Source organism: Oreochromis niloticus, linkage group LG7, assembly GCF_001858045.2.
Source record: "Oreochromis niloticus isolate F11D_XX linkage group LG7, O_niloticus_UMD_NMBU, whole genome shotgun sequence".
NCBI lineage: Eukaryota > Metazoa > Chordata > Actinopteri > Cichliformes > Cichlidae > Oreochromis > Oreochromis niloticus.
In genome coordinates this window covers 21,557,708-21,578,311 of record NC_031972.2, presented here as the reverse complement: position 1 = coordinate 21,578,311, position 20,604 = coordinate 21,557,708, and the positions used below count along the sequence as shown (strand labels likewise).

The following is a 20,604-nucleotide window of genomic DNA, read 5'->3' as shown; positions in this document are numbered from 1 at the left end:
CAGCCTCATTCATCAACATCATCAACCAGTTCATAATCAGCTGCAAAACTTAAAAGTTTTGATGCATGCAGTTTAATTAAAATGAAAAAACTAAGAAAAAAACAAAAAACAAAGACCAAGCAACATAGCCGATGCTTAATTTGGATAATACAGTGAAAAGCTGATAAGACATAAGGAATTAATGGCTCTTATACAACCCACCATTCTGATCGATGTGGATTCACAGCAGTGATTATGACTGACTGTCGACTCCAACTATTCAAGCACCACTCAGTCTGTGTGCTGTATTTGCTCGTGTATTTTCAGTAAGTCCATGCTGTCTGTCTGACAATAAGTTCATCATTACTACAGATTGTGAATCAGACCCCCCCTTCTCAATTTATCTTCCCCTAAAAAGGGTGGGGGGGGGGGAAGCCACCTGCCCTCCTTCTATAAACATGCTGGTTTCCATGCCAGCCTGGAGCAGGATCCACAGAGCAAACACTCCAGCAGCCAGCAGAAAAGAGCCCAACAATGTGGAGGGCTGGAGGAGGAGGAGGAAGAGAAGGAAAGCAAGAGGGCGTGTGTGTGTTTGTGTGTGTGGGAGGGGGCAGAGCAGGTACAGAAGATCCATGCAACACAAAGTCACAAAGCAAGGTACTAATTATTAAATCGTTGTGACTGGAGAGGTCCGTCAGCGATACAAAGGAGAAACGAAAGAATTTCTGCAATTTGGATTGAGCAAAGTATGAGTTGCAGTAATTACACTGGAAAAGAATTTTGATTGGATTTTCCTCCTTTTCAGAGCAAACTTAAAAGATTTTTTCAGATCCTCAGTGTAAGCGTGCAATAAAAACATCAATAAATCACCTTTAAAAAGAAAAAAAAAGTAGGCCACTGAGCTGGCTCACACTGCTTCCCTTACTCACAGCTGATGATTTACCTCAAAGTCTTTCACATGACACCAAAGATTACCTGAAGCCATATTAAAATGTGAAATCGGTGCGCGAGGTGGATGTTTAAAAACCTTTCTGCGGTAGAAAAAATCGAAACGACTTTAAAAAATTAATAAATAGGTCAGAGTTTCTCTGTAACAAATACATATATAAATATATATGTGATAAAGAATATGTGTTAAAAGTGTATCACGGTGGCGCGTGCGCTCACCTGAACGCATTGCCTCGCGTGCACGCTCACAAGCACATTAAGGGCTACAACAAAAAAAATTTAATTATTGACTCTTATGTGCACTCAGTCTGAAATGACGTCGCTGATATAATGCCGTGTCAAGGGCAAAAGAGTAATCGGGAAAGTTCCTGGAAACGGAGTGAGCTGGGACGCCGCGGATTCCGCAGAGGTTTCGCTGCCCTGCTCCGCGCACACCGAGAGAAACGCGACAGTTGATCACCCGGTAGTTACCCAGATTACAGTCACAGCTCGGAGGACTGGAGGAGCCATTCATCCTGACATGAAACTTGAGGGGAAAGTATTTGCGACAACAACAGCAGCAGCGGCAGGTAAATTCATGCGTCATGAATTGTAGCGAACCCAAAACTTCACTGCAGAGGTCATAGTTTTAACCAGTTAGAGCACTTTTTTAGATGAGTAGATGCTTTCAGTATAGAAAAGTGAAAACACTATAGGCTTACTTGTAAGAAAGTTCCTGTTTATGGTCCTGAATACATTAACACTTACTGATCATGTTTTTATTTGAATTAACCATGTTTTATTCTAGGATAGCTTTGCTTGATGATTAATATGCTTCTAGGTTTTCAAGAGGAAACACTGTAATCAAATACACAGAGCTAGTTATGGTTGAATGGTTCTGTGCCAAAGTACACAGACTGTATGTTGTTGGTTTACTTTTAAAATGCTTTATTTAGATATTTTATTGCACACATACCGTATGTTTTATGTTTTGTTGTGCTTGGGTTATTTCCTAGGTGTGAGCCTTGGTTTACCAGTTTCTATATAAAGCAAACATAACTACTTGAATCAGCTTCCTTCTGCACTCCAGACTTTTGGGAAATCTGCCATAGCCATGAGCGGGAAAGGGTGTCAGCTCCTGGTGTCACCTTGTAGTGTGTCCCCATCGCTAAGTGTGATCAGAGGACACCAGTCCCAGTCCATCAGGATGCCTGTATCTTCCTCTCAGCAGAGCAACCTTAGTTCCTCTTCTGGGAGAATGCAGAAAGTGAAAAGAGGGACCGTTCATTCCTTTGCCTCTGAGAAACAGAGTGAAAGTCATGTTGTGCTGCCAAGCCTGAGTCTTCGCAGACAGGTGTTGACCAATGGAAAACATCTAAACATGCCGAGTGGATCCCCGCACCAGCAACCACCTACTCAACATCCTATAAACACAAAAGGGGGAACTACCATACAGACGAGACTCTCTGACAGCTTTAAAGGTAAAAACAAAAAAAACAAAAAAGTCTACTCAGCTCTAACTAACCCACTTGTGTGAGGAAAAGTGAGACTTTCTAGCTTTAAAACAGTGCAATACTCTGAAAGTCCAGCTCAGCACACAATCTGTCTCAATTTTAACTGAGAAATCAGGGTGCACACATCCCATAAAAAAATAAAAAATAAAACAATAGCAGTAATGTTTTCAAAATTCTTCCCTTCCCTGGAGCCAAAAGTGTACTTTTCCTCTGCATTCTTGACATCTTCTGTATTTTTTTCCTTCAGTTAGACATCTTGTTCTCATATTTACTAACAATGTACCAAGCACAGGGCCTAAAAGTGCAGTTTTCCACAGAAAAGGGCAAGCAGATGAAGAGCTCATTAGTGATTAACAGAGCAGATAGTGTCTCTGTCCTGGTTGGTGAGGGAAATAATCTGCTCTATAATATTAGTTAAAGAATAGCTCACTTAATGTGCAGTATTTCAGTTTGAATTACTGTTTTCAGTGGCTTTTCCTGACAGTGGCGTAATGTTATTGCAAAGCTTTAAACTGATTTGTGGACATTTGTTTTTGCTTAGCTTGCATATCCCATGTGGATATTATGCTTATTTAATTCTGGGCTTGTGTCCAGCAGATTGCTCTCTGTCTGGGCCTACCATGGATGTATTTGGTCAAGCAGCTGCTGTTAATGTAACAGTGACCAGCAGTCCCATGGCTCTTGTCAAAGGCCAGCCATATACTGCAGGGCCCGCAGTGCCTCACCCTCCTCCGCAGTCTCATAGTGTGCCGGTTCCCCACTCTGACACCAGGTGAGTGATATCAGTAAATGTTATGTGCCGATAAAAGAGTTAAGAGTGTTGCTCAAGTGAATCACAACCATTTTTTTCAGGTCCTTACTGTCTAGAGAATCCTTGGCATCCACCACCCTCAGTCTGTTTGAAACACAGTCAATGTTTAGTGGCAGACATGACTGGCCATATGGTTACCGTGTGCTTCCTCCTCTGGGACTACCTCAGTGCTCTGCCCAAGCCAGCGAGGGCGGCGAGCAGCTCAGCCTTTCCCCTGGCACGGCCATGTCGGGCACGACCATATCCGGTGGCACAAGCACTTCTGCCTCCTTGCCTTCATACCTCTTTGCAGGTGAGGCCGGAAGCCCGAGACAGACACGCGCTAAGAAGAGAGCACTCTCCATGTCGCCTTTGTCAGATGTCATGGGTCTAGATTTTAACTCCATTATACGCACATCGCCTACCTCACTTGTAGCATATATCAACGGTTATACCTCTCCAGCCTCCCACCCCACACTCTCACCTGTTCAGTCCGAGAGTTACGGTCACTTCCTGGGCGTGAGAGGCCGCTGCATCCCACAGAGCCATCTGTACAGCATGACAGGCTCTTCACAAGCTCTGGCCCCGCAGTCAACATGTGGAAATATGCAGATGCTTGAGGAGGGAATGGGCCTGGAAAGCCAGATGGCTAACATGGTGGTGGAACAGCAGTGCCTCCCAGATGAAGAAGGGGTGCTGGAGAAGACCTCAGACAGCTGCAGCCCACCCTTCAATAAAATGCTGCTACCTCTACAGTTAGAGCCATCGCTGTTGACTCCTGTCTCAGAACCCACTCCTCCACATGGGCCTCCACCACCCTACCACTCACACCAGCACATTCACCTCTCCAGACATCAGTGCAAAAAAAAGCCCCTTACTCAGGACCCTGTCACAAAGGGTGCCATTCCCCCGGTCCATCCCAGGCACGGGGTCAGTTTTTTACCCCAGATTCCAATGCTGGAGGAAGAAGAAGGAGAACTGGAGGAGTATGGGGCTCACTGCTGCAGGTGGTTGGACTGCAATGCAGTTTATGACCAAAAGGAGGAGTTGGTAAGGCACATAGAAAAGCTACATGTGGACCAGCGGAAGGCTGAGGATTTCACATGTTACTGGGCAGCCTGTCCACGCAACTTCAAGCCATTCAATGCACGATACAAGCTTCTTATCCACATGAGGGTCCATTCAGGAGAAAAACCCAACAAATGCTCGGTATATCTTGCAGACATTTCTATATTCATTCAAGTTTTCATGCAACTAAATTCAATATTTTACTTTTTTCATTGCCTCTTGAAAAAAAAACATGCTGCACGCTATCTCACTTGAAACAACACGCAGATAGCAAAAGCTTCCTTTTAATCAGATGAATATTTATTTTACTCAACTGGTGAAAAAAACTGAGTAAATACAGTCAAAGCAAGTAGACAATGAATGTCGAGGCTCGCTGCTTTCAATTCGGATTGGTGCTTCAAAGCCACCGTGCCTAGTTTCCAGCAAATTCCTTCATGTGCTCTGAGTTTATAGCCAGTGTTTAGATCAGAAGTATAGGCTCCCTCTCTTCTTCTAACTTAAGCCATGGAATAATTAGCACAGCTCTGTGATAATTGACATGGGAGTTAACTCGATTATATCCTTATTATATCAGCACAAAGGAGGCACAGAACAGGACTTTAGATCTGGCATGGCACTACAGCCCTCTAGTAGCGACTCTGCCTGTCAGCTGCCAGGAGTTTGCCAGGTCACCATCTGACAAACTTGGCGGTGGTTCTGGGAAGGTTGATGCCCTGTAGTCAGGAGCTGTTTGGCTAGTGAGACAGACTTTATCCATCCATGATTATTGATGAAGATTTGTGTCTCTGAGATAAGTGATGTAATTCTCTTAGATCTGTTGCAGTTTAATAATCTATTTATTGGTTGTTTTTTCCATCCTAGAGTCAAAATCCAATGTAAAAACAAGACTATGAGTCCATATTCACATTGTAGTACCAAATTCCTTCTAAAAGTAAGTCACAAAACTTGGCAGCCATCATTTACCAGTTTAAAACCACCATCTTTGCTATTGTTGTATTCACTCATAGATTTCAATTCAGGCTGTGCTTTGAGCTAAATGCTAACATGTAAATATTAAGCAGATATTATCTTTTCATAAGCTTTTAACAGAAAAATTGTAATCCAGAAATTTATGATAACATCTTCTAGTTTCTTCTAAATTGGCCTGTTGGGATAATGGCTAAAACAAATCACTAAATCCTAAAGTAGTTACAAGTCATCCTCATAAGACAACAAAACCCTCTGAAAATATTATAATAAGGTTAGGTCTAAAGATACTTTAACATTTTTCATGTCTGGCAGTACAGGAGGAAAAGGTCGCTGATCAGTAACAATAGCCAATATGTCTACTTATATCAAGTTTTATGTTGTCTTTTCAGTGGACGATTTACTGTAGTAAACAGCTTGAGCCACCCTACATTTCTTTATATTTTGCTTGGAAAATTGGAAACAGGACTAAACAGTGACTAATTTAAACATGCTCAAACATACATGGGAAATTAGTTTATGAGGCAAAAGGAGAGTTTATACAATTCTGATGAGCTTGAAAATCAATATTTGGTATGATCACTGTTATTCACCTTTATTCTTTATAACTGATTGAACTCTCTTAGGCAGCTTTCATTATTTACTTAAGTAGTCTTTGTAATATTTCTACAGAGTTCTTGGAGGACATTCAATGGGTTTTACTTTTTGTTCTGTTCACTTTCACAATGATCCCACAGTGCTTCAATAATGTCGAGCTCCGGGCACTGTGGAGGCCAATCCATGACTGATAGTTTGGGCATGCTTTCATTGAACTGGCAGTGTGTTTGCCATCAGAGTCATGCTGGAATATGAAGGCACTGGCAGTCAGTTCCTTTCCATATAGCACTGCATGGTGGATTGAAATCTGGTACTTGGTCATAGTATTTTTTTTGTGTTGACACTGTGACCATCACCAACACCATAACAGAGACAGATGACTGTAGACACTAACTGTTGTACCTGTCTCCTGACATTTTTCACATTGGTGAGGAAAATTATTTAATTTAAAGTATGGAGCAATCTCTTCACAAGACTTGTTGCTACTGATTTTCAGGCCAGTTCTTGTGTAATTTGGCATACTTCACCCTTTTCTCCCTTCCTTAAGAATTTCTGATGAGGCTTCAATGAACAGTAGATGGATCAACTGAAGGGCCAGATGGATCTCTTAGGTCCTATGCCAGGTTTTTGCTGGATATTTTTTCTGTTTTTTAAGGACGTGACTTTCAGATACTGTTCTGCTGTAGAGTTGGGCTTTTTTTTTAAGCTTGCAACTTTTTCTTTTGTCCTTCACATCAGAAAAAAAATACTATTTTATTTTTTGGCATTTTCCATGGACTTATCTTTTTCAGTTTTTCAATTTTACTAAAGAAATGGGAACAAGTTACATGTTTTTGTGACAGGCTGCTAGTAAAAAAGTGCAGAAAGATACAATTTAGAATTTGTTCTTTGTTAAGTTGTCTGTTGTGGGTAGACACAACCTGTTCATCCCTTGAGTAAGGTCCCTATTTAGTCTTGTATGATTCATAAATCGGTGTCAAGTGGCTTAACAAACAAAAAACTTTCCCTTAACATGGTGAGGTACAAGGATTAAACTGAAAATGAGTTTTTAAAAAAGCAATTAATGTCCAAAGAAAACTTTGAAAGCCTGGAGAACTATTGCTCAAAACCACTTTAAAAAATTACAAGAAAGTCTGGCAAAATATAAAGAAATGAGGGTTGATTCAAGGGGAAGTAGTGAGGACTCATTGCCTGGACAATGTGGCTCTCTTCAGCCACTATTTGTTGACATGTTTTATGAAAACTACTAAAATCAGTAGAATACGTTACCTCGGACCATTAAATGTCTGGACCCAACACGTTTGGTAATTGTTAAAATATTAAATTTTAAACCAAAGTAATAAAAAAAAGTTGATGCCATCAACACTTCTGCACTGTTACTTATAGTCAGGCAGGTAAAATAAAATGTTTGAATTGTATTATCTGCTTTGCTTTGTCATCACTCTGGCTGTGAAAATACCAAAGTAAGTTGATTAATTAACAAACCACCGGCCAAACATGCTTCATGTCGCTGCTTTCATCAAGTTAATTTTTAACAGCGTGCATGCCTGCAGTCGACCTTTTGATCCAAAATACTCACTTATTAGTTGAAACCAGGTCTGTTGCCATGGGGCTGCAATCGTTGGATGGGTTTGCATTCCCTGTAATCATTCAATAATGATTCAATCCAGTGGGTACAACCTACTTGCTAAAAGCAGAACTGATACGACATCTGCAACAGAATAATTCTAAGAATAAGGAGAAAACACATTTAAACTTATTGCATATGTGCCTTAATAAGATATTTCTATTTAAGGTCATAGCTAAACATTATTGCTGTAATTTATTCTTTTTTTTTTCTCTGCTTATATGAACATATTCATTAACCAGAATACAATTCAAAGGTTATTATTAAGGTTTTTGTAAGATATTAAAACAAAATGAGAAAAGTTAGGAGAGCAACTGATACATTTATATTTAGAGAAACTGACATCCAGGATGTAGAGCCTTGCTTTTCTCAGGGATTTACTGGCAGGTAAAAAAAGATGCTTTATAGGTTTATGAAATGTTCAAGCCCGCACCACAACAAAGAGGTAGCTCTTGTTACACGGTAAAGATAGGGCAGGCCCAGACTTGCACCTGATATCTGACAGTCTGTTTAATGATGATTGATGAGTCTGTTAATGTATGCCTGGGTTTATGCGTCTCTATGATTTAAGCATGTAAGATTTTACAAGGATAGTTTGAGTCCAAACAACAGATTTTCACAGCCATGATGTGGCAGCAGGATTTTTTTTATTTTTTTATATTCTGTGCTGTTTGCACAGATTGCATGGCTCCTCAGGTGGTAGAGACATGCCTCCTTCTCTGGTATGAGTCGCTTGTACATTGTGGAAGCAGTGTTTTCTAATATCACCTCAACTTTGAAAGTAATAATTTAAATATATATATATATATATATATATATATCCAGCTTACTTACCTTACCTAATTCTCATTAATCAGAAAGATTGATAATAGTGTATATCAAGTGAAACTACAATTAATTTTGCCTGCTTTTCCTTCAATATCAGCCATTGTCTTTTTTCGATGTATGATGATGAAATTGGAGTTTCTTTACTTTAAATGTCCTTACATGAGCCACTTGTAACCTGATCACTTGCCAATGCCACTAAAGGCATGCCTGATGAGATTTCAGGTCTGACAACATTTTAAGAGCCATTTTTACAATAGTTCAGAGTGATCTAACTCAGTCATCGCTTCAAAATAGTTCATATTTTTTTGTTTGTTTGTGTTTTTCTGAGAGGTTGCAGAGTCTCACTTAAAATGTTAAATTCCATGTGAAATTTAGAAGTAAGTGACGGCAGAGACAGAAAAAATAGTAGTCAATACGATCAAGAAAGGAGCAGAAATATCACTTGTGAAACAGCGAAGAGTGGATTCCAGAGTGAATTGACCTCAGAGTAACACTGGGCACCGGGCAGAGTCTGCTGGCACAGACTGGAGCTGTCATTGTTCAGCCAGGGCATTAGTACCTGCCAGGGCCTGTCAGAAGCTGGCTGTAACACTCATCAACACTGAGGAGCCACACTGCTTTCTTTTCAGGCCAAATGTCCCTTGTTACAGACTAAAAAGCCCCCTATGCTTTATGAGAGCTTCGTGAACAGACAGAAAGAAAGAGAGTTACACAGTTACCTTCCCTTCAGATAGTCCTGGAGTCCTGGCAGGGATTCAGCTGCATGCTGGTTCTCACTTGTCTGTCCACTGTGGCTCTGAGAGACTATTTATCTCTGTCTGTGCTGTTTTTTTTCTTGAGGCAATTTGGTTTTGGGGTATTTTGTTAATTCTTTTCTTTACCGTGTATTTAGGATTGGTCTATTTTGCCAATGCAACCCTTTGTAAGGGAACAATCAGAATTGGAAAGAGTGCTCCATTATTCTCATGCACTGAAAGAGGTTATGTAAAGCATTTGATTGGTTGTTCCACTGTACCGTTTTGTTACGTTTTTAATGCAGTGCATTTGCCTTGAGAAATTATTACGAATTCTTTGTATCCGGTCTTCGCCAGCCTGGACCAAATGCGTTTTCCAGCTTCCGTGCAACATGCAAAAAATGATCGGCATAACAGCGAGTTGGAACAATAGTTTTGCTGGAAACATTTAGCAAACTGTGATGTGAAAAATATGTTGTTGTGAAGTTAATTGCAAACAGTATGTGCTCGTTAGTGTTCTAGAGAATAGATGTTGACAATAAATAGCAGTCGTGATGAAAAAAGATTAGCAATTAATTTAGCTTCGGCAGTGATGACTGAGAGGTATCAGTATGTGAGGAATTCAGTGTTGGAGGAAAAATAACAATATCAGACATGGTCTATGTGTTTTGTCCATGAGGCTTACTAAGGACATTCCAAACCCCCCTGTGAGCAGGAAGAGGGAGAGTAAGGTCCTGGCCTTACCAAAGACAAGCTTTGATGATTCACATATTTCCACAATGAAGTCACTGTGGTCACATTATACTAGAGAAGTAGTTGTTTTCTTCGTTGGAATTACCAGGGCATTAGTATTTTCCAGAAACTCCAGCCACTGAGCATGTGGGAGGTCATGTGTATGATGCTGTTGCAGCGTATTTCTTTAATTTTTAGTCATCAGATTTACAGTAAATCTATCAAGTCTACTAAAAAGTCAACTTTTTTCTTTTACTTTTTTCTTTTTTTCTGTTGCAACCAACTGCTGTCAAGGTGATACAAGGCAGAAGACTGAAAACACACAAGAACAAAAACAATAGACGTATGAGTGTATAAACACTGACCCCTGCTGGTGTTGCTACCAGCATCAAAGGTATTAATTTACCTCAAATTTTGTATTTGTGTGAAATGTAAACCAAAAGGGGGGGTGGGGGGTGGGGACTATGATGCAGAGCTTCAGAGTAGAAGAGTTTATCTAAAAAAAAGTTTATTTAAAAGAAGAACGATCTTTTCAAGAGCTTTTACTGTTTCCCAAGGTTGAGCATAGAGAGAGGGCTTGTTGAATGGATTGCCATTCTGTTATAATCATTAATTATATTTTTATATATAATTATTCCTCTTAATTTCTAGTACTTTTGCAAATTTGTCACACCTAAATGTTTCAGATCATCAAAAAATCTTAATATTAGGCAAAGATTACCTGAGTAAATACAAAATGCTATATAAATCATGCGTTTATGATTTATTTTGTTAAGGAAAAAAGCTATCCAGAGCTACCAGGTCCTATATATGTGAAAAAGGTCACTGCCCTCCTAAACGTAAAAGTTGGTTATGACACTTTTGGCAGCAACAACTGCAATCAGGAATTTGCGGCAACTGACAATGAGTCTTTCACATCGCTGTGGAAGAATTTTGTTCCACTCTTCTCTGCAGAGTTTTTTTTAATTCAGCCACATCAAAGGGTTTAAGGTCATGCCAAAGGATCTCAATCAGATTTAAAGCTTTCACTGGGCCACTCCAAAACCTTCGTTTTTTATGAGTCATTCAGAGGCGGGCTTGCTGGCGTGTTTCAGGTCATTGCCCTGCTGCATAACGCAAATTCTCTTGAGCTTCAGAGCATGATAAACTGATGGGTGGACATTCTTCTTCGTGATTTTCTGGTAGAGAGCAGAATTCATGGTTCTGACATTTACTGCAAGTTGTCCAGGTCCTAAACCAGCAAACAGGCACCAGACCATCACACTGCCATGTTTCTTAACTGCATGCTTTGTTAAGATGTAAGGGGACTCAAACCTTCTAAAAAGTTCAGCTTTTGTCTCATCAAAATATTTTCTCAAAAGTGATGTATGATCTTTATGATCAGCAGTGGTTTTCTCCTTGGAACTCGCCCATGGATGCCATTTTCGCCCAGTTTCTTTCTTATTGTTGACTCATAAACACTAACTTTAATTGAAGCAAGTGATGCCTGCAGTTGTTTAATAGGTTGTTCGTGGTTGTTTTGTGACCTCCTGGATTAGTCGTTGATATGTTCTTGGAGTAATGTTGCTAGGGAGGTTTCACCAATGTCCCAAGTTTTCTCCATTTGTGCCTCGGTGTGGCTAGTGAAACTGAACTCAGCTCCCCAAAAAAATGTGGTTAATCAGTTAACTCGGAGGGGAGGGGAGGGGCAGGGGCAGGAGGGGCAGTTACTTTTTCACACGGGGCCAGGTAGGTTTGGATAGTTTTGTTTCCCTTAATAAACAAAATCATTATTTAAAACCATTTTTATCTACTTGGGTTATATTTGTCTAATATTAAAATTTGTTTGATTATCTGAAACACTCAAGTGTGACAAATATGCAAAAACTAAGAAATGAAAAAGGGATCAAATACTTTTTCAGTGGACTGTAGTTGTATGTGCCTTTTCTCCAACAAAAATAAATCCTAACGCTTTCCAAACACTCAAGTCCATTGTTCAAAACATTTGATTTATATGTGCAATTCCACACAATCATTACAACCTTTGTAGGTACTGACAGATGACAATGTTCTTGCATGATATTAAAAACAGAAGTTGCTGTTCACTACAGCAAGTTCTAATTCTGATTACATAACAAACTTGCTGTAAAATCACCTCAGTCTCCCCCAAGTATTTGTCCATTCTGAGGTGTTACTGATTCAAAGCTCATCTCCAGTCATCCATGAAACCAGCAGTGAACAGTAAGACTTACTTGAATGTCAGCTAAAAATAAAGGACAGTAAATTTTCTGTTCAGTATTTCTTCACCCTCTTAGGTCAGCTGCCTTTTGTCAGACACTGATATGCCAAACACATACTCATACTTTTTTTTTAAGTGCTATTCAAAATGCTGCTAATCTGTGAAAACACTTTTACTGTATTTTCAGTTCAAAGGTTGCAACAAGGCTTTCTCTCGGCTCGAAAATCTAAAGATCCACCTGCGTAGCCACACGGGGGAAAAACCTTATCTTTGTCAGCACCCAGGCTGCCACAAGGCTTTCAGCAACTCGAGTGACAGAGCTAAGCACCAGCGTACACACCTGGACACAGTGAGCGGCAACCCAGCAACAACACATGTACAATTATGCATGGTATTTCAGTACTTTGCATCATCGTGGGCTTACATGCGTGTTTATATGTGCTTGTCCAGAAGCCATATGCATGCCAGGTGCCTGGCTGTGCAAAGCGTTACACTGATCCCAGCTCCTTAAGGAAACATATGAAGTCCCACTCAACAAAAGAACGACACTTACGAAAGAAGGCAAGTACCATGTCTCTATAACACCGCAAAGAGAGTTGTTCTTGCCAATACATTACCTACAATGCAGAGTATTAATACCCAGAAACATCACACTGAATGGACAATGGACCGATCACTGACTGAAAAATTAAACTGGATTAATAAAAGACCTTATGTGAACCTCAGTGAGTGATGACAGTGAGAGGACTACCACACTTTGTCAACAGTTAAATTATGAAGAGAGAAGAGACCACATTAATGAGAGAGCTACATGTTTCATTTCGTTGTGCTTTCTTTTGTCTTAATTAACTCAAGGCACTATATGTGAAGTGCCTTCCATCCCACTCTGTTTACTCTGCAACTTAAGCGTACGCAGAAAAATGTACTTCACTTCAACCTGACTTTTATTAACTTACATGTAGGTGTGCAAGCTGTTAAATAAAAATAACTAGCAATATACTTATGTTAACATTGGCATAACGTGCACAAAAGCTACATGCAGTTTTGTAGTTTGTTCTCTTTCGCAGCCTTTATTTTACACTTAAGGCCACTCCATTATATAGTTTCTCTTTAGAGCCCGCAAGTGTTGCACTTTGGATTTTGCCATGAATGTGAGCGATGCTCTTTAGCACCCAAAGTTTCTGTCGCCATAGATACAGACAAAAGAAGATAAGTTGTTACTAAAAAAAGGTGACACTTTATAAAAGTCTCGCATCTTCTCAACTTTTTTCATTTAGAAGTTAAATAACGAATCTTTGTTGTACGTGTGATTTTCAAGAACAGCTGGATTTTGTATTTGCCTGAGATTAACGACACGTGCAGAATCTTTGCCATATATGATATAGCAACACTCACGAGGATCTTATAGCCTTTTCTTTTTCTCCGTCTTTGTGAATATATGAAGGCCGTAAATGGGCTTGAGTCCAAAGTACAATTAAAAGGGCTTTCTCAGATACTGAAGCGATGAAGCTAGGTCCAGAACAGTTTGGCATGCGTCATATCTTGGCCAGATTCCCACTGAAGATGCTTTGAATTAACCTTAATATAGCTTTTGTTTATTTTCATAGAAAATAATGGCTAAACTTCACTCGGTATGACTGACTTTCCATGTTAGCGTTTAAACATTCAAAAAATAACAAGTGCTCAATGTGACCTGTCACATCAGGCATGATAAGAATGTCAAATATGAGAGATTTGAAGGTGTTTTAGTCACACATGAAAAATAAAAATAAAATGCATCACACATGATTCCACAACATTTCAAAACTATTCATTAGAAATGTTTAACGGCTGTAGAACTAGAGACTAAATATTACAGCAATGCTAATACTGAACTGTTACCATCACTCCTTATGTTGTTTATGTTGACTTTTTATTTGTATAGATAAAATCCACTGCTGATGTGACCCAGGACACCCTGACAGACTGTTTAACCATCCACCCTCTGCAGCCAAGCCTCTCTCCTCTGGCAAGGCTAGACAACAACTTGAACCTATCGCCTGGTGCCTCCCATGAGTCATACTCCGGTATGTGTAAGCTGTGGTTCTTTGCATTAATGCAAAGATGTATATATATATATATATAGTTTTTTGGGGGGGGGTTGTAAAGTAAGCATATGCCCCTGCAACCATGTGCACATAATAGGTTTATCCATTAGATTTAGGCTGTGGTGGACAGCCCTGAAGTGTCTGTCATCCCTGTTCCTCAGCTGCTCCACAGGGAGAAGACTCCTGCAGCAATCCTCACCTGGGTCTGTTGTTCTCCTCCTCCTTGCAAGATAATTACAGGTACTGCTCCATCTAGATTTTGTTTAATGTCATTATAATCATCTCACTGTTATAGGAATAGCTTTGTTTTCATGTTTTATATTTAATACTGTGAAATTAAAACACATTAGCTTCAGTATTGGTGTCATCTTTTCATTTTGTATTCCCACTGGCACAGTTAGAAGTCTAACCATGACTGATTTAAATTCTTCACAAACCTTTCTCTCTCTCTGTCTCTCTCTCTTGATTAACTGAAACAGTCGACTTAAACATTGGTTGTCATGGATTCAAGACTCTAAGCTCATAATCAGAATAAGTTTAAAAGAAACCACCCTGATGAAGGAGTCCAAAGGCTAGTTGTTTTTTGTTCTTGTTGTTGCCGTTCTTTTTTTATTTGGTGTGTGGGTGGATCATATGGCAGAGGAGAGGCTTCTTTCTTGTTTTTTCTTTTTTTGGGGGGTTGGGAATGACCAGCAACACATTTTACTTGTGGACCCATAGGAAAACATCCCTTCATCTATACACTTCAATGCATGTGATAAAGGATTTCTGTCGTCCCGAGCAGCCAGATGCTCACGACTCCTTGCTGGCATTTATTGTCCTAATATCAGCGGTAGGCCGAAGCATTCACTGCAGGACGCGGTGTGGACATTCAGCATGTGAAAGAAAACCTTACTTTGCCTCATTGGTCTCAACTGCTAGCATTAATGGATGCTATAGCCACCGACAAGAGTAGCTGAGGAATTCAATAAGTGAATCATAAAATCCCCAAAAATACAATTTAAGGTTGAATGGGAGGAGAGGGTGCTATAATTACCTTTTAGATGTTAAATCAATTGTAAAATCCTGGTTGCCATTTTTGCACACTTTTCTGTGATTCCTTTCAGTTCCCACTCAGTCTGTGGATTGTCTGCAAGCTTTGGCCTGTTTATACTTGATAAACTTGATAGACACAAGTAGACATGCTAATGTGTTACTTGGCCCAAATAAAAGCAGAGTAGACTGCAGTGGGCCTTGGGTGATATTTAAATGTACTCTTTCTGCAATTACAAAAAAAAAACAAATGTATATTTCTAAAAGTAATGTTGATGACTTTTGAGTGATAAAAATGTCAAACTAAAGATGTGTATGCTGCTATTCCTGACTGGTAGAAAGTAATATATGAAGATTAAAAGAAAACGTACGTTGCCTGGAGTAAAGCAGGCAGACTGTTTTGCTTACACTGTGATGGTTGATAACAGCATGAATGAGCTTTTGCTGCACAGACTGCAGTGTGTAGATGGCATGGTGTAATACATCATTAAGTACCGACAGAGTACATATGCTTAGACGAACTACCAATCACAGCGAATGAATCTGCATGAACTCTGTAACTTAAAAACCTGAGATTAGCAGCACTGCATATGCTTTTCCATTCAGAGCAGAAGATAAAGAGCGCACGTGTCTTCACTGGCGAACAAAAGTTATGTTAGGCAGAGAATTAAAAAGAGAAAAAGGTGAAGCCAGCTGCATGGGAAGTCGTGCCACATATGAAGTGAAAGCTGTAATTCTTCATTCATTACATGAATGTAGCAAAGATTGAGTTTGAGATGACAGCAGGAGATGTTCTCCATTCTTTAGGTGGTTTGTAAAAAACAAGCAATATGTTAAAAAAAAAAAAAGCTAAGCTAATTTATATAAAATGATCTTAATTCTACAAGCAGAGTATTCATTTTACTGTGAAATATTTCAGGTTTGTTGATCCTTCCCCTTGCCAGCTCTTCCCTGGGGACCAGTGCAGACCTTGTTCTTCCACCTGCCTCCCGCATCCTCCCTGTGGGACATCCCTGCAGAACAGCTGTGATTTGAAGCAGGTTAGCCAGCCTCCTGACATGGCAAATCGCAGCCCAGGTTTGAAATCACATTATTCTTCAAGTTTGTCAAAATACCCATGTAAACGCAGTTACGCCCGAAGCGAGTTTTTTTTTGTTGTTGTTGTTTTTTCTGAAAAGTGTGCAAATGTGAAGAGCCTATTAGCAAATGTGTGGGCGGTTTGACAGTCTGTTTAAATGGATTTTCTCACATGTACAATAATCGTGCAGTTTATCTTTATTTTTATGATGTGTAGCAGGTGGCTGGTGATTTTTCTAGTTAGACATAATCAGGCAGCTTCACTTTGTGTACCTTTAAATAGATATCACCTTACCTCTTCCCCCCTCCCAGTCTTGACAACGACGGTGTTGTTTGCAAGGTGTTCAGAAACAGTTTTTTATGTTTAATGCTGCTTTTCTACTGGATTATAGCATTATAGTATCTAAAAACTACATTCTTAAATTGTGCTCTTTGTTATAGTAAGAATGAAAGGGTGATGTGGCTTGTTCTCTAATGGAATATTTGCTTATGACCGTATGCACATTCATACCTTTAATAACGCCCTCTCTTCAGCTAGCAATAATCCTAACAATGTGAATCAAGCAACTCTTCAAATAACCTCTACATAAATGCATGTATTTTTATATTTCCGTGTGTGTGTGTGTGCAGGATTTGGTGTCCACTATCAAGCAGAAAATTTAGCTGCTAATCAAGAATTACATGGAGGGGATTTCTTCAGTGTGATGGACGAGGACACAAATCACATCTCCTGCATCTACACAGAGGGATGATCTGGCTCACGTGTGGGTTCCTTTCCTTTTGAACTGCTCTGTGTTTAATGAGAAGAAGACATATGTGACACTGGAACCTGGAGGAAGCTTCTTTTACAAAAGAACATTCGATCATAAAACAGTTCCCTGAGTTAAGACAAAATCGAGGAATTGACCCTTACACCCAACTGCGACTAAATTCCTGTAAATGTACCGTACTGTCTGACTCAACACCCAGGCTCCTATTCCCAGTAATCAATGTAAAGTAATGTCTGTGCCTCGAAGATTTTTATGTTTAGAGTAATTTAGGTTATTTCCTCACTTTGTGCAACAAGTAGTGAGCACTTTGAGTAGTTTATGTTGGCATTTTGCATAATATTGAACACTGCGATCAAAGTATGCAAGGAACCGTTTATTAAGGTTTTTTTCTTAGAATCATGGCTGTGTAACTACGTAGCAAGAAAGCCTTTGACTATAATGTTCAGGAGCTGTTGTTTGAATTTAGCAATCTGCTGTGAGTGTGAGTGAACAATGATTTTAAATGTTTTTAAATATTTTTTATTAAGCTTTTTCCTTACTACAGTTTGTGTCCACACAGCAAGAAAATTACATTGTGGAACCCACACAAGCTTCTGGAGATAAAGCACTATTACAGTATATAAATATTTGTGTGCGTGTGTGTGTATATATACCCTTTCATTGTTGCCTGTTTCTTTATTTATTGCATTGGATTTCAGTGCAAATGTTGCTAACTAATATTGTATATTGTAATAACGCCAGCATCACGGGGTATTTTCAAACATTCAGGATACTTGGGCATCCTCTGATAATGATGCCACTTTAGAGGTTTTTGTATTCAGCACAAGTTTAGCTATAATAATAGCATTCTGTCTTACATAATTCTACTTTTCTTGAAAAAAAAATGGTAAATGAGCCTGTGTGCCAGAATGTGTGAAAATGATGACCTTACTATTTGTGATAAACCATGTGGATCACTTCAAACAATTCTTCTGAGTCTTGGGTATGTATCAAACACTAACACTATCATCTGCACCACTGATTTTAAATGGACATCTAAAAAGATGGAGGTTTGTTGCTTTGGGTTGAGCTGAAGGTGTTTTTAAGCTTTATTACCATGCAAACAAGCAAGCACAAAAATATATTGTATTCGTAATTAACACAAAGGAAATTTTTAAATCTGCAGCAACCCATATGATTTCAAAATCAGCTAATATCTTGCATGCAAAACCACCGACGTGGTGTTTATGTGTTTTGTTGTTTGGAGGATTGCTTGTTTTAGGAACAGTGGAGAGTAATTAACATGAGTGCTTGGGTCAAATGTGTAAATCATTTGGATGAACAGGCTAATTTTCATCTGCAGTCTCTGGCAGGTTAATGGCATGTATGTACATTAAAAGAAAACTCAAAAACAAAGGCATGTGAGCACAGATCAAACCTATAAGCATTTATATTATAAAACATAAAAGTGGCATACCAGTGGAGAATTTAAAACATTGGTGGTTATGATAACTTACAAAAGCAATGGCACATAAATGCAGTCATTACACTGGGAGCAGTTCAAGAAATGGAAGGTAAATCAAACGTTCTCTTGCTAGGCAGTTCTCAAACACTGTGTGAGTCACTTCATTCAAGTTTCTGACTGACTTTTTTTTTTTTTTTTTGAAAACTTACCACACTGATCATTTACAAGGACACGCGCTTGCTTTTACATATTGAATATCACAGTACTCATATAATACAAAATTAAAGGTACGAGTTGTTGAGTTTTTGTGGCTTGCGAAAACATGTGAAAAAGTCAGATAGTGAATTTATAAAACTGCTTTAAATAACAGCAATGAATCTCATTCAAAGGAAAACTCATGTAACTCTTCTTATGTGTTTGACTGTGTTAGATTATTAACTATACCTAGATTTATTTGCATTATGCAAAACAAGACAAAGTTAAAAGGAACAAGAGATCGACTCCTTTGTGATAAGTATTACAAGCAAATTATGAAGGCAATAAGCTAATGTAAATTACAAAAACAATTAACTGCCAACTGCTGTGTTTCAGTAAAAAAGCATGTAAGGGTCCATTTGGCTACAGTCTTCACAGCAGTGCTTTCTTCTTGTTTGAAATTGAAAGAACAAACTGTTTTACTTGAAAATAATTTTTTAGCAAGAGAGTCATGCTTCAGATGGGGGTTTCAGTAGTTGCTTAGCAACAACAACAACAGCTTTTCTAAAAAGCATCTGTTTAGTACTGTAAATCAAAAAAAAAAAGCAGTGCAGTGTGCAGTGGACACAGGTGGTTGGTTAAGCTTTCTACGCAGTAGGAAGCCTCTTAACAATGCTGTCTTTTGTTTGTTCGCTTGTCCCAGTTTTAAAGTTGTGCAGGTATTATCAAAATGATCCTCGAAAAATTAAGGGAGCAATTAAATCAGAACACTTGAATCAAACATCTGATCTTAATAAAAAACATGTTTCAAGTTGAAAATTTTTACTAGCATATGCCGTGTGATTTGTTGACGATAAAATAAAAAACAGCCTGTGGAAAACAAAATCCTTCATCCTCTGAGTGCAAGATTAAAAATGACACCAAAAAGCAAATTTTTTTCCCTTAATTTTTTCAGCAATAAGTAGCATAATTGTAAAAAATTTATCAAGAGCTTTTTTTCCCTTTGGCTAATGTAAACTTCCAGTTTTAACTAAAACAACCAATTGTTTTGCAGCATGTCAGAAAGGTCATAACCAAAGGCCACGAGGTAGCACAGTAACAATATGCATCACTACAATGTACCTGTTCACAAAGCGAGATGCAATTACTAAATTTAAAACTAGTTGGAAAGTAAGAATTTTGGCAGAAATGCTAAATTGTGGTCAGTAAATAGTAAGGAGAACAGTGGAGAATGGCTGTCAAGTCGTGAGTAAGACACACAAAGCATCGACTGTGGACAATTATGAATACAAATTGGCACCCATTGCAGTTTATTAACAGGTTAATAAATTGAGTGATTCACTCAGTTTAAATTTTACATCAAATCCCCCATTATATCCCAGAACTTGATTATCCTAACAAACACGTTTTATTTTATTTTATTTTGTTTGTTTTGTTTTTGTTGTTGTTGTTTTGCCAGTATAAATGGTCCCAAAAGGATCATGGCCTGTTCTAAACATAAAACAGTGACAAGGACTTCTTCCCTAAATTCTAGGTCTGATTAAACACAATAACAAAAGGAAAAATAAACATGTATCTGTAGAAAACTAAACTCATTCAATGAGAGAGAAAAGGACTTGAGCCTTTAAGAGAGAGCTTTAACTCTTGCTATCACAACTAATAGTTACTGGGATTGTTAAAATTTACAGTTAACCATATCTTAATCTATCTCTGTCTTTGATCGCAATGCAAATAATAACAATAATATCTTGCAAATTGCAAAATTGCCTACAAAAGAATTACACGCTGGAATCACCATCAGCATATGGGCATGATATTATGTACAGTACAGAAACGAAGTAATGAAGTTACATTATTAGCGTTATTATGGAGGTCCTAAATCGTGGTTGGATATCCTCATAAAATGTCCCTGAGAGAAACAAAAATCTTAGTTAAAGATTTATATTAAAATAATATAGCGTCGTCTTTGCACCTGAAAGTAATTGTTAGTAAATTCTGGGTTTCTTTTTCTTATTTAAC

At 38.7% G+C, this 20,604-nt stretch overlaps 1 protein-coding gene across 5 annotated transcripts; it reads left to right on the top strand.

Moving 5' to 3' along the window:
* Positions 1-1,251: 1,251 nt before the first annotated feature.
* glis3 (GLIS family zinc finger 3) lies at positions 1,252-18,341 on the top strand. Of its 5 annotated transcripts, none has more exons than XM_003453909.3 (10): positions 1,252-1,496; positions 1,923-2,387; positions 3,018-3,192; positions 3,273-4,419; positions 12,168-12,329; positions 12,431-12,541; positions 13,905-14,046; positions 14,229-14,307; positions 16,019-16,176; positions 16,807-18,341. In XM_003453909.3, the coding sequence occupies exons 2-10, from the start codon at positions 2,021-2,023 to the stop codon at positions 16,926-16,928; spliced, it is 2,463 nt and encodes an 820-aa protein (XP_003453957.1). In that variant the 5' UTR covers positions 1,252-1,496; positions 1,923-2,020; the 3' UTR covers positions 16,929-18,341. The 5 variants fall into 5 exon arrangements, with proteins under 5 accessions (XP_003453957.1, XP_005470373.1, XP_005470372.1 ...); XM_005470316.2 differs by having other exon boundaries at positions 3,015-3,192; positions 16,019-16,139; XM_005470315.2 differs by having other exon boundaries at positions 3,015-3,192.
* The last annotated feature ends 2,263 nt before the right edge of the window (positions 18,342-20,604 follow it).

Coding starts and splice junctions, on each gene's coding strand:
- glis3 (XM_005470315.2), top strand. CDS start 2,021: ATGAGCGGGAAAGGGTGTCAGCTCCTGGTGTCACCTTGTAGTGTGTCC. Junction 12,542..13,904: donor AACGACACTTACGAAAGAAG/GCAAGTACCATG, acceptor TTATTTGTATAG/ATAAAATCCACTGCTGATGT. Junction 14,047..14,228: donor CTCCCATGAGTCATACTCCG/GTATGTGTAAGC, acceptor CCTGTTCCTCAG/CTGCTCCACAGGGAGAAGAC.